The following is a 15,000-nucleotide window of genomic DNA, read 5'->3' as shown; positions in this document are numbered from 1 at the left end:
TATTGGCTCTGTTCTCTGCCTGTCTCTGTTTTCTCTCGTTTTCTTTCTGGCTCTGTTTTCTCTCTCTCGCTTTTTTTTCGGGCTCTGCTCTCTCTCTCTCTCTCTCTCTCTCTCTCTCTCTCTCTCTCTCTCTCTCTCTCTTTTGATCTGTTTTCGGGCTCTGCTCTCTGTCTGTCTGTCTCTGTCTCTGTCTGTCTGTCTGTCTGTCTGTCTGTCTGTCTCTCTCTCTCTCGTCCCTCATACGTTTGCTTATTTGCAACTCTGCATAAAATCCCCCCTTTTTTAACCATCCATAATTGTTATGGGACGTCAGATTTCTCAAGGGAATTAATCTTCACCTGATAAAATCGAGAAAAAACTATAATGACACATAATGCAGCCGAACAGGATGTATGGAGAGACATCTAGTGGCGGAAGTACTTACCAAGGTCCCGCTATCGGTCGCTAGGCGTAGGTGACCTAAATAAACGTGACTTTAGGGTTCCGTTCACTAGCATTCGCCAAACCCCAGATAATAGTATTAATTGTAGATACAAGTAATGGTTTAACAAAATGAATTAGTGCGCTGGAGAAGCACATATAAAAAGAATCTATAATTTTTCTAATTGATTTGGGATCTGTTTTAAATACAGCTCACACCTGTACAGTGGGCTTTAAACTATGGAATTTCTTTGGTTGGCTACCTGATATAATTATAAGCATATATGCATTCTTTATATAATGAAATGAATGCCAGTTTATATTTGTATACTCCTCATGGACTGTGTGTCAAACGAGACCTTTATATATTTTCACTAAACTGAAAAAAATAGCAAAACCTCCTTATCTACAGTCCCCGGTGGGCTAAAATTGTATGCGGGAAAGCTTAGTATAATAAACCAGTTTTTAAAACTAACTAAAAACCCAAGTGAAATAACCTAAATATCAAGAAATATGTACGGAAGTTACGATACTTTGGATATGTAAAGTTACGTCTCTGAAAGTTGCAGCAAAGAATATTTACCGAATTCCTAGTCTCTCAACGCACAAGCAGTTCTGGCTGTATCTCCTATACTTCCATTTCCTTGACTTACAGAACTTTATCTTACGAAGAATGAGCATAATGTACAAAAAATAAGTCTTTTACTGCTTTACAGAACAGGAAGTATTCCGACAGCAAAAAATAAAACTTCTGTAATCGATTCTTGTCGTGTTCTGATCCCACTCAGAAATACGAAACATTTTGGTAAAACGCGAGGGATAGAAAATAACGTCTTCAACTTCTGGGACCCGTATCCCAGTTCACACGTAATGGACGTATTTTAACCTCACCACGACGAATATATTAAAAAAACAACACTAAACGAAAGAACATCCACGTATATCTACATTGACAAGGAAAACTTTCGCGTGTATAAATATGCACGTAACAGAACTCAACATCGAACGTTTTCTAACAGTGAATCTACCCAAGCAAATGCATGACGTTCATCCGCCTATGCGCTGGAACGTGACACTCCCAGGAGAACGACTTCAGCCGGAACGCTAAAAATACAGACGGGAAGCATAAATGAATATATGTATATAAACACATACGTGAGAACACACTACCACGCATGCACACACACATACATATTCATTCATATATCACACACACGTGTGTGTGTGTAAACGTGTCATATATATATATATATATATATATATATATATATATATATATATATATATATATATATATATATATATATGTGTGTGTGTGTGTGTGTGTGTGTGTGTGTGTGTGTGTGTGTGTGTGTGTGTGTGTGTGTGTGTGTGTGTGTTTGTAGGTATCCATACATGCATTTCCATACACCAACTCGCACAACACGAGCATACACACACGACTTGAAAACAATGGGTATTTATATACAGTAAGTATGCGCTCACAGTCACATTTAAATAAAAAATGTTTATGTATAAGATGACATATTTTCCCTCTTCTTAGGCTTCACAAATACACCCAGAGACACATGTAATCATAATCTTTATTGCATTAAAGCTAACACGCTAACAGCTTAACGAGACAAATTAGAGTAAAGTAAAACCTGAGCTGCAAATGCCGACTACCGCGCCTGCAGCTACTCACAGTAACACGTTCGTTGTTTTCCTCCTCCTGTAATGAATGAAGTGGGTGACCGCGTAAGTGTAAAGAAGTAATAAAAAGAGGATCTCGCATATTTTGTTGTCTTCTGTCTTGTTCACTCCTTTCGTTAGTTTTCTATGCGTTAACAGGAAAAGCTTTGTATATTGTGTAATAAAGTTTATGGCTGTCACTCCCGTGATTTCGTATAATGGTTTCAATAATACTTTACACTGGATTTATACTTAAAATTCTGAAATGTGGTATTTTAAATTTCTTATGTGTACTTTTTAAAATGTTGAAAGGAAGTACAACCCCAATCATATCAAAATTGATTAAAATAAAAATCCCCTGGTCAGTACTATATAGCATATGCATAAAAAAGGTAAATACAGTCTCTATTATAATTGTATACCCTGAAAACTTTGTATCCTTACCACATGGAGCAGGAAAACAAAAACAAACTTTATCATAATTTAATCATACATGAAACAGACAGGTGCACGATAGCCTTAGCCACCAAGAGCTGCCACATTGCCACCAGTTTAAAAGGTTCCTCATATCACAGAGAAATACATTTAAAAAGGCATTACTCTGACCCAGGCACACGTACATTGGACCACTATGCTTCACACACATAGCTGCAGCAGATTTCCATATCAGTGGTGTTACTATTTGTGTGGGGGTACAATTAACATCATTGTGATGATCTATGTAATAATGCAGAGGCCCTAAATTTGCTGTGAACTGCAAAAGGAAATATAACTGCAGAACCGCCAACAAGAAAATACAATAAGTATTACATTTTTACCAATTTGATAAATTCTTTATATAACTAAAGAAAACAGCAATAGCATCCATTCTGTTATAACAGAAGCCCAAACATTTTCTTGAATTAAAAGGCAATATTCAACTAGGCATTTCCTCCCATTCCTATGGTACACATTTTTACAAAAAATATAATCTAACAGCAATCATACTGTCATTTATACAACTGGGAAAACTTCATATTAGGTGCCTTTTTGTATTAGCCAACAACCAAATATTCAAGTCTTTGTTTTTAGCCATGACCTACAAGAATTCTTTGGTGTATAACCACTTTGAGACCTTTTTCTCTCAAAGTTTTAGTTGCTTATGAAGTACCTTAGAAATAGGATGACCTTGTGGAACATGAAATCAATCCATTTGCTCGAAGTTCTAATGAATGAAACTGACTTGTCGTATGCCAAATGAGCAAATCCAGGGATCACCTTCATTAAGAACTTTACACTCTTTTGCCAAGACAATAGTGAATAACTGTACACAATCACTACTTGCAATAAGCTTAAATATGTGGAAAGCATGACACATGGATAAACTATATCCTGGAAATGCCCAAAGCTGGACAGTGATAAGCTTATGAGATTCATCATATAAGCAAAGGGAAGCTCACTTGAACATATTTTTGCATCGATGTCCAAAGCGGGAAATAAAATGACCCATTCCACTGAGTTACATACAGCCTAATTCAAATACTCACATTCTAAACTCACAAACTAACTTTTTTAACTTCAGCAAAAATTTAAATCTATCCATAATAGAACTACTCAAACTATATCAATCTTCCAGTTCTAAGACCATTACTGGCAATGATTCTTACTCATGTCAAACATTCTTTGGTGCTGCAATGTCACTGTATGCAACTATTAGTACAAAGGTGGAAAGTTGAGGAAAAAGGCACCCAATCCAAAATCCAGGCTGACAGGATTGGTAGCATCATGCATAGCTACCTTTATGTGCTTGTCTGTCATTACACTAGTTTGGTTAGCTTTCTTTAGAGTAAAAAGATTAAGCAAACTAGGATGAATTGTAACAAAAGCTTTGCCTGATCCAGCAGTGAAGATAGACCATTTCAAAGAAGCAAATCTTTTTTTCTGCCTAATAATGAAGTCGTATATTTTGCAACCTTTGCAGTGATTGCTCCACAACCAATAATAAATCTATAAAAAAAGAAAAAAAGAATTTATGTTGGGCAGCATGGGAGTATCATCAGTTCTCAAAATCGGAAATATATATTTTTCTTGTATAAAGTCATGAAACCAAAATGACCTGATTCAGCAAGAAATGCAAAACGAATCTTTTATTGTGTTCCAAAGCATACACTCAAAACTGGCTATGTTGCAAGGCTACAAGTAGTAGCACAAAAGTAGATATTTCTGAATGCAGCATGATGGACAGCTCAAAGGCCTCCAACACTGATCACAGGGTACCATGTCATTTAAATATATATATGATCCAATCTAAAAAAGAAAAAAAAATCACTGGGACTAGACTCAGCACCCTCAATGGATACATATATTATGCCCTATCTGCCAAAACGTATTACTGAAAATATATAAATAATGAGTATAGAAGATAATGCAAATGCACATTTGCTTATTTGTACCAATGCCTATAAATAGCTGACAAAATATTACAATCAGCAACACTCCTATTGCTTTGGGTGCACCAAAACCATACTGAAATTTACTGTACTTTCCAAACAATTTGCATGTGCATTTACAACTAAAAAGAAAAGTGCAGATGTACAACTTAACATTATCAGTAACAAAAGATTTTATATACTGAAAATACGATCACTTAAAATTATCACAAGAACAGGCTTAGCAAGTCCCTCTGTTCTAGACTTTGGTTCATAGGAATGCATTGTTCATTTAAAGGTATTTGCCTGCTGACTGCAGTCAGGACTATGCAAGCCCTTGTGAATGGTAAGATTTCAACTGTCACACTTAAAAGCGTACACTATCATGTTCAGTGATGTTACTTATGTCCATCCCTTTAATTTTCTTTCCCAAGTCCATAAAAAAGCTGAAATATAACGAAATCTTGCCAGGTTTTTCTTGATATAGGTCAGTGTTAACAGTCCTCCTTAAAATAGTGTTACACTTAGAGTAAAATAAACTTTCTTAGAAAATCAATAGAACTGATAAAAAGGTGATTAGTTCTTTGAAAAAATTAATCATAATCATTATTAAAGAACATCATACTATCTAATTATGATATCAAGTAAAATAATGAATTGCTCCCAACTAAAAAATATTGTATCACTGGTTTCCATATCTTTCCCACATGTGTGGGGAGCTGTATGTTTTCTTTTATATAAAACAACCATTTACTCATTTTGCACAAATATGGAATGAAACATTGTACTACTAAATATATATTTCTTCAGTGGTCTTTAGGTTTAGTATAAAATTATAGGATGCAACCATACACTGTATTCGTACACTGTATTTTAAAGAGAAGCTGATTGAGAGAGATGTCAAATCACTCTGAGTCATGCAAGATGGTCTGAGGTAGTAAGAATACAAGGCTAAGTTTCAAATAAATAATATGAATCCACAAGATAACTACAGAAGAAATATGGCTAGAAAATGGCTGTTTATATTTGAATTCCAACCTTCAGTTTCACCAACTGTGTCATACAAGATGCTTGCTTCAACAGCGCCCTGGACAAGATGTTACATACGATCTTTAGGGTAATGGACTTCAAAATCTCAAGTTATTTCCTCTCCAAGTGTTGATAAGTGTTTCCACGCGAGCACAAAATGTTGGTCCGGGGTGTCACAAGCACATGGTGTCATGGTTGAGACTATCTGCTGCCAGAGTGGTCGTGATAGTGAGCTGTGCATATTTTTTCGAAGTTCAGGGAGGCTACTCAGCACAGGGACTTGGGTTGTCCGAAGGGGGGTTGTCGGATGCAGGCGATGCCAGCGTTGCATCATTCAAAATCACCTTGTCGTTCTCATGCAGCAGCTGTGTTAACAACTCGAAGACTGGCTCAAAAGCACGGCGATAACCTTGCCAAGTTAAGTGCAAATAGTCATACATATCACGGTGATCTATACTCCCATCCTGCATGACCAAGTCTCGATCGATGTTTACCACCTATAGGACAAGACAAAAATACTTAAAGCTTGGGTTCATAATCAATGCATTAAATCGTATATTAGGATGTACTCCCATAAATAACACAACCATACATTAGCCTAGACTTTATCAATAAGTATTCCTCAAGTCTGCAAAAGCTAATGAGTAGTTAGAGGGATATAGAATAATACATGTATAGAGTACATCAAATAATCTAATAGTTCCCTTACCTGACATAAATCAATGTCCCGCACTGCCTCCTTCATTAGCTCGTTGATCTGCCTATTCTTCTCGCGCAAGGGGTTGGGTTTTTCTCCCCGTGGAAGTAATGTCTGAATAAGAAAATACAAGCCGGGCTCGGGTGAATGCTTTCCAATGTTTCTCAACTCACTGTACATATATAGTATCACTCACATTGGAAATTTTACTCAAATCTTGATGTAAATAAAAGAATAACATCAATCAACTACATATAAATTTCTTTTAAGGAGAAAAGAAACTGAAGATACTAGAAATTAGAATGAAAAAAATAAAATAAAAATAAATAAATAATAATAATAATAATAACACCCACATAAAATGCTACAGAGAGGAAGAAGGGGAAGAATGAGATGAGATGAGAAGAAGATGGAGAAGGTGATGAGAAGATGAGAGGAGAGGAGGGGATAGGAAGATGAGAAGAAGGGAGGAAAGTTGGAGGGGATAGGAAGATGAGAAGATGAGAGGAGAATAAGAATAGGAGGCAGATGAGATCATGAGAGGAGAATAGGAGGGGATAGGGAGATGAGAGGAGAGGAGGGGGTAGGAAGATGAGAAGATGAGAGGAGAATAGGAAGGAATAGGAAGATGAAAAGATGAGAGGAGAGTAAGAGAGGTAGGGAGAGAGATAAGAAGATGAGAGGAGAATAAGATTAGGAGGAAGATGAGAAGGAAAGAGGAGAAGAGGGGGGAGAGGAAATGAGGGGAGAGGAGGGGGTAGAAAGATGAGAAGATGAGAGGAGAGTAAGAGGGGGAGGGAGATAAGAAGATTTGAGGACAATAAGAATAGGAGGGAGATGAGAAGATGAGAGGAGAGAAGGAGGGGATAGGAAGATGAGAGGAGAGTAAGAGGCAATAGGAATATGGGAAGAAGAGAGGAGAATAAGAGGAGATATGAAATGAAAGAAAAATGAAGAACAAAAACAAATAAAGAAGAGCAAAGAAAGAAGACAACACTAACAATACCCATTTACTTACCAAAACGATAATATATGATTTAGGCTGCTTATCTCGTATTGTGTGACAAATTTCTGTGATGCCACCTGCAACTTCTTGAGCAGAATGCCCATGGTTATTTGTACCAACTAAGACCACAACAGCCTGTAATGGATATAAGAAAATGGGAATTTGTAAAAGGTTTTAATACCGATACCTTAAATGCATAAATGCTACCTGAGCCCAAATATAGCTTGACGTTACAAGAAAGTTAATAAAATACATGAAGGTTGATCATGTAGGGGACTTGAAATTCATTTAGGAAAATTTCAAGCTGACTCTGTATTGGTAATGCAGTGACAGAGGCGAATATACAGCCCCTTATTTCTTTTCCAGAACCTTTATAAATCTGAAAAAGCCAGGCTTTTTTCCTTTTTCGTCTCTTCATCCTCTCTTTCACGTAAACTTATTTCAGATTGACTTTACACTGAATTTTGACTAATGCCGTTTACACATCCAAATCCCAACACTTCCTGAAGAGACATTTCACTAAAAACAAACAGTAAGCCTTAAAGATTATTATTTTCATCTTTATCTTAGCTATCATTTTGTTGTTGTTCATAAGGAAGATTAAAAAATTATCTAGACTTCACTGTGTATGCTATCTTTAAACCAATTACCCAAAAGAAGTGCAAGAAATAATGTTTTCTAAAGTTCACAAAACTGTCATAACATGTGCTTTCTTTGTTGGGAATATCTCACTATGAAATAAAAACAGTTATACATTATGCTTTGAATTATAGATCATCTATCAGCTGAAAGAGATACAAGAAAGTCTGCAATAGTTTTCTACCTTTTCACATTTTAATAAATTTTGCTGTATGATTACTTTCAGGCTTGATTTTAAATGGCTACTAATCGTCCCTCATTCTGAATAGAGTTTAATTTCTTAGTAACTTGTCTTTTCTTTATCATCAATATCTATATTTTTCCCTTCAAGCCCAAAAAACAAGCTTTTTGCACTAGAAATAATACAATCAGAGGAAAGTGTTTTTTTTTTAATGATACAAAATATGTAACTTGCCATTCTATTACTAATAATTATTACTTTTAAATATTACAGAGTAAAATTCTGACATGCCAGAACATCAGTTTTGCTTCTATATAACACAGAATTCGAAATGATGTAAGAATCTTATTGCTACTGCACACTAGATTTTAATGCTCGGTGAGCATTGCACTGCTATTTGAGAAATGCTTTTTTAAACTCATGGACAAAATATAATAAAATACTAAACATTTCAATAAGCATGGCAATGAATTATGAAGTGAAATCTTGCAACCAACCTGTCTTACCTTAGGTCTTATGAATTCAAGCTCGCCATTTTTCAGACGCCAGAGGACATGCTGTGTCTGGTCCCCACCAATGCCGAAGTTGAGGCTGTGCATAGGGGCGAACCACTTCTCCCACAGGTCCGTAGACTGAAGATTTGCCACTAATGAATCCCCGACAAAAACGACATCTGGCTCACTCTCGCGTGCTTGAGACACAAACCGATTGTGCTGTAGAAAAAAAAAAAGGTTGTTAATGAAATTCTAATATCCTTTTTCCATTCTCTTTACCTATTACTCTATAACAGCATCTACTTGTCACTGATCTTACATTAAAAAAACATAAATCCTGTAAGAAAGCTTTCTTCCCTTTACTAATTATATAATTCTATAAACCAAAGAAACATTAGCAACCTCAAAAATAATGCTCTTCAATATATCCCTTTCATCTATAACTGTATTGTACTGTAAATAGACGGTAAATAAGCACTGTCAGACATACTGTACTGATGATTATGAATAGTTGCAGAGGTATCCAATGTGTAAAAATAAATAAATAAATAAATAAATTAGTTAATAAAAATAATAATAATAATAAAAAATCCCAGTCCCGGATTTATGAAATGCAATTTGCTCATCTTCAGCTCATATTTCAGTAAAATAGTACTTGTACTGCATTTTGGAAGAAGAAGCTAATTCATTCATTACAGCATTTCTGCATAAAACCACTAATTCAAGGTTCCATACTTCCTTCTCAGAAATAACTCCAATTAACAGAGCGTGTGAAGATCTTTCATAAGCCCCAGTTCTTAGTTTACAATCAGATGGAATCACAAAGGTAACATCTGCTACCTATGGTTCAGGTAAATATTAGAAAAGAATCAATCTGTACAGTCTTCAAAACTGCCTTCCCTTCATCAAATATGAAGGACAAACCACATTACTGCTGAAATTTATTGTTAAACTTGAGATCATTAGCTAACATGTCAGAAATGAAACTATAAAAAACAAAATAACCTAACATTATGAATGACAAAAAAAAAAAATCTTTCCATGTTATAGTGGCAGAAAAAAACACTCCACACACAAAAAAAAAAGATAAAAGCTAAGAAAATGGTTTCAAAACCCGAACAGACTTCCATTTTCAAGCATTTTGAATAAGCAGTCTAATGAGTACAAATCAACATTCTCATCTGTGTAATAATATGAATAACTAGTCCTTGAGAGAGAGCATGGAACACAATGACAATAACCTATAATAGTGTCAGACAGACATATCATTCATGTTTTTATAGTTAAGATCACCTGACAGCTAACTTTACAAAGGAAGAGTCAATCCAAATACACAAAGCAATAATTGATGAACCTACACATGTTTAAAAACTTTCCCATTTTTAATATCCAAAAGAGAACAAAGTAAGAGTAACTGGTAATTACTCGCATAAGTTCACTACACTTGAGGCTAGTAAAGCATACAATAGTTATTAATAATGTAGCACTATTTGCATTTTATTTAATAACCATTGTTCTTCACTGCTCTGAAAGTTCTTTGTTTTGTGATTTCTGTGTAAATCTTCAAGCAGAAAAGAAGCTTTTGTATTTCCGATGCTAACTCTTTAATACATGTTATGGGAAGGATATGAATCAATAGTTTTGAGCATACTCTTTAGTTCTTGATAATATGAAAAGGGTAACTGTCCCAGCATTGCTACCGTGATACTAATAAATGTACCATGAACAATCACTTTAACCCATTTACGATGGGTATCCCACATATGTAACACCCGGAAAAATAAACATTGCAGAGCGGCCTGCCAATGTGACGCTGGATCTGAGCTTGTGCTCCAATTCCGTCACAGGCAGATTTGAGGGCCAGCCATGCGCGCCAATTTTGAAGCCACCTGGAAACTATTATTTCCGGCTTCAATGTATATCGGCACTAGTGGGTTAAATAAAGAGGACACCATCAACTATAAATCCTACTGAACAATGTGGGGTACAATGGACTGGAAATAGGTGATCAAGTTTTATTGTGCTATCACGGAAAAGGCATATAAGCTTATGCACCTAGACTGAATTATAGAATGCTACAGTGACTGATGTAACTATAAAATCATAATTAATCAAAATCATATATAATCTAATTCATTCATTGACTGATACATTTACAATACACCAACTGAACAGTGCCATAACATCTATCAAACTTATGAACAAAATTATCTTCTCACGTTTCCCCCATTCATATACCAATTACTAGAGGTAATAAACTGGAGCAAATTACCTTTACAGCTTCTGTAACATTAACAAAAAACAAAAACAGTAGGAGATATATAGTGCAATTACCCCACTGTTTGGTAACTATATTCTCTGACAGCTGGAAAACAAGTGTCAGTCCAAATGTCCAAACCTAAATTAATGAAATTTAATATCTGTCATAGAAGGGAAAAGAATGGTATCCTATACTATAATTTTAGGCAAATAGTACATAAAGTTTTCTTTCATATCTATCAATAATACTAGCATTTAGAAAAATCCTATACATCCTACCACAGGTAGATGATGATGTCATGTCATTAACATCTGGCTGAGCTAGAACAAGAGACCTTGTAGGAAAGTCACGGGGGTTTAGAGGTGACTAACATAATCATGTAAAATATAATAAATATCCAATATAACATTAACTATGATGAAATCAATACCAAATATAACATTAACTATAATCAAATAAAGTCTCAAAATAACATTAACAATGATGTAATAAATGCCCAATATAACATAACTATGATGAAATAAATGCCCAATATAACATTAACTGTGATGTAAAATATTCCTCATGACAAGCACTATACAGACTACTGTAAAATACTATAAACTGTGCTTCAATGCACCCTTAGGCCTTTCAATGACCCTTTGAAAAAACATCCTACTGCTACATCTATATTGCATAATGAAGCTACAGTCAACCATGAAGTTCAGAAAGAAGAAAAGGGGTTCTTTTCATCATGAATGTTTCTTGTTGCACGAGGACCAATAGCATGTAGTCTAGAGTACAAAACAAGTCTTTCGGTGGTTGGAAAAATGTGGTTATAGAATGTAATAATACTAATGAATTTGGTTATATGACTACACTAACAATGATTATTAATCTATTACATAGTAATTATATATATAATACTATACACTACAAACCCATGTCACTTATTATATGGCTCTTGATATAAGTTCGCAATGTAACTACAGCAATTATAATAGGCTATCCATCATTCTATATCTTTCCTAGGAGGATAAATAAGCTAAATCTCTATATCCAGCTCTATCTCTATCCCCATTTCTATCTTTTCCTTTCTCAACATACAAGATAAAAAAAAACTTACATACTAACGTACTACAGCAGATAAAGGATATGATAAAATATTAGTTCTTTTAACCCTTTCGCTGTGGGTGACATGTACGTACATGCCATGGCTGTTTGTGAAAAAAACAGGTAATGGCATAGCATCATGACCATTCCCTAGCCATCTGCTCTTTGGACGAAGCTTGCTTTTCTCTCATATTTACGGCATCATTTCTAAGGTAGAACTTTTGGGTAAGAGCACCTAAGGTAAAGATAAACCTTCAAAATATTTATATTTCAAAAACTTATATCAAAATGCAAGCTTTTAGGATGAGTTATCAATAAATTTGTGTTTTTTTTCTGCATTAGAATATATATATGCATATATTTACAGATCCAAAGCTCACCAGTGAGTGACTGAACAAAGGGACAAGTACAAGCATTTGTGGGCACATGATGTCACTATACACAACCTCCTTTATTCACTTTGCTGAGCTAACCCGGACTGTGACTGCATTAAACAAATGGGGAACTAACCCTTATGTCCCATACATAATAGAAATAGTAGCGTTTTCATCACGAATATATCTTCTGAAGAAGGAATATTCGAAACCAATCAGTTGAAACCTCGCACTCTGAGCTGGGTGTAAATGTGGATCACCTGCATATTACCACTGAGCTATTGTCTTTGCCTCTTATATTTTATTTGCATGATCCTGGATAGCTGTGATTTACATCTGTAATCTATGGAATATGTATATAGTATTCTCCTATTTACAAGAATGATAAAAGTAGGAAACAGTGTCCTATCAGTTTTGTCCCTTTTGACTTTAATGTCACTGAATATCTGGATCCTGTCCCTTTTCCCCATGTCATCTTCACAAAGTACTTCCTGGGACATCACAGAAAACCTTCATATCTTGCCCCTACTCTTGCATTCCTAATTGAGGTAGTGACTGCAATAAGAACACAGACTGGATATTTCTGGCTATATCAATGGCAGTAAAGACTAGAATACGAGTATTGTCTCGAAGCTTCTGGAAAAATAAAATTGTAGCAGAGACCAAAGGAAGCCATTAGTTATTCACTTTACTTTTAATTAGTTTTTCCATTTCTAGGCTTATCAATTAAGGGGAAAATTTTTATATATATATATATTTTTTTTTTCTTTTTTTTTACTGATATGATTGTTGACAACATATCACTATCCATTTGCTATATCTTATAATTATTCTTTCTTGCTAGCAGATATAAATATCTAAAATTGTAAGAACAGTATCATTGCTAGAATATATTCTCACAAGCACATGTTCTAGCTGACATTTAAGCCAAATAGGTCAGTTGTCGGCAAAAGCCAATTGCTTGATAATGTACTAGATGCTGGTTTGATTACTGATCATGTGGGTCAGGCCAGCGCTAAGTTTATATATGTCTACTTTATTATTTCTTACTCATTACTTAAACTATTGCTTATGCCACATCTAAGAGTATAGAGTTTGGGTTATTTTATGCTTCCTATGCTTCTTATTCTTCCCTTGGTAACTAGGGTGAACTAAGGCAAATAGTTCAGTATGGAACTGGGAGGTCCCATTGCGTATGCATTAAAAATACCTCAAAGTCAGCAAACAATTTCTGGAGGGCATAAAAATCTCTCTTGTTACAGATATGTATTCTAGATATCTTGTGTGAATAATTATACCTTGACCATGCATTCTTTGACCTTAGAAAGCTAATTTCACTAAAATAACCAATTATTCTGGTGTAAAGTATGCCCCATTTTTTTGCTTATTCTAATTCTAAATAACTAACAGTCAAATCACATAATAAGAACAGTAACAAAATCACCATTACTTCCGTAATTCCCTTCAATTTTACAGCTTTACTTAAATTTGTTATTCTGAACCTTAAAATCATTATTAAATCACTTAAACATATTGCTGCAAAAACCCATACTATGATCATTCTGTCGATATTACCATGATCATAAACTTTAGCTAACCTATTCTTTCTGCTCACAAAGCAGACTTTATCCAACGACTCTTCCTCTCCTTATCCAGATATCACATAACAGTTTCCTGTACTGACCCGATATGCAAAGGTACAGAATAAATAATACAACGAGATACCAGTTATGCTAATGACAGCTGTGCAAAGGAGGAGCAAGCCAGATGATGACGATACAAATAATTAATTTTGTGTTTTATCACATGCCTCTTAAAAGGAGCTGGACTTTGTTTACTGTATAACACTAATGAAAGAAGATTATAGTATCATATTAAGATAATGAATTTATACTTTGGAAGCATATCTGAAGGAACAAATGATGGAATAAGTAAAGATAATATTCATAATCATCATCAATCTTTGTTAGCTGCAACCAGTAATTACTAGTTACAGAGGCCTAGCTATGCCACAAAGGGAGTAATTTGATCATTTACCTTTGAAAAATATTCTGTTCTCAATAGTTTTCATTGCCCTTTTAGGAAGTGCCTCCCAAGCCTGACCTGAGTCAACAAGTGACAGTAACAGCAGTGTGTAATTGCAATTTGTAATGCTTTGTTTTTATTCATTAATCTATTGGTAGTGGGTGATGTTCTGCCACATCATGGCAAGAAATCCCAGACACTGGGAGATTTTTAATGATGTCATATTACTTTAAATGCAAATCCTACCCCTCACAATCATGATTTAATCTTATAGTCTCATTTTCTGAACTAAATGGCTGTTACAGTACTAGCAGTTAGAAGTGGCCATCCCTAAAAATTCCCACAGTTTTAAATCTATGTTTCTAACTGGAGTAAAATTGGTTAGATTTAGTTTCTGGCATTCAATACTGATTTGTATAGTTAGGTCTAAAACTGAAAAATTGGTAAATATGTAAAAAACGTATGAATGAAAATGAATGTCTTCACAAAAAAAGAGAAGTATGTAACTAGTTTTGAGAATATTTTTGTTGAAATTAATGTATTTCTGATGCAGACATAATCGAAACCAGTCAAATACATCTCTTGTATTGTGAAGATATCTTTCTCATTCATACCTTTTCTACATTTGTCACAATGAATATGGTTCAACTGGTAAATACCTTTAAATTAGGTGCTATCCTAAGCCTATGCAACACTTATCTACA

General features: G+C 34.7%; 1 protein-coding gene across 1 annotated transcript in view; it reads right to left on the bottom strand.

Moving 5' to 3' along the window:
• Nucleotides 1–2,560: 2,560 nt before the first annotated feature.
• The window catches only part of Paf-AHalpha (Platelet-activating factor acetylhydrolase alpha), a 14,412-nt gene continuing 1,972 nt past the window's right edge, over nt 2,561–15,000 (bottom strand). Inside the window, exons 3-6 of the mRNA XM_027381331.2 lie at nt 8,558–8,764; nt 7,244–7,366; nt 6,238–6,339; nt 2,561–6,025 (exon numbers count right to left, since the gene is read on the bottom strand). Of these exons, the coding sequence (XP_027237132.1) occupies nt 5,792–6,025; nt 6,238–6,339; nt 7,244–7,366; nt 8,558–8,764 (666 nt within the window). The 3' untranslated portion in view covers nt 2,561–5,791. The remainder of the gene's footprint in view (nt 6,026–6,237; nt 6,340–7,243; nt 7,367–8,557; nt 8,765–15,000) is intronic.

The sequence above is a fragment of the Penaeus vannamei genome, chromosome 2, assembly GCF_042767895.1.
Source record: "Penaeus vannamei isolate JL-2024 chromosome 2, ASM4276789v1, whole genome shotgun sequence".
Classification (NCBI taxonomy): domain Eukaryota; kingdom Metazoa; phylum Arthropoda; class Malacostraca; order Decapoda; family Penaeidae; genus Penaeus; species Penaeus vannamei.
This window is presented reverse-complemented; position numbering and strand designations above follow the sequence as displayed.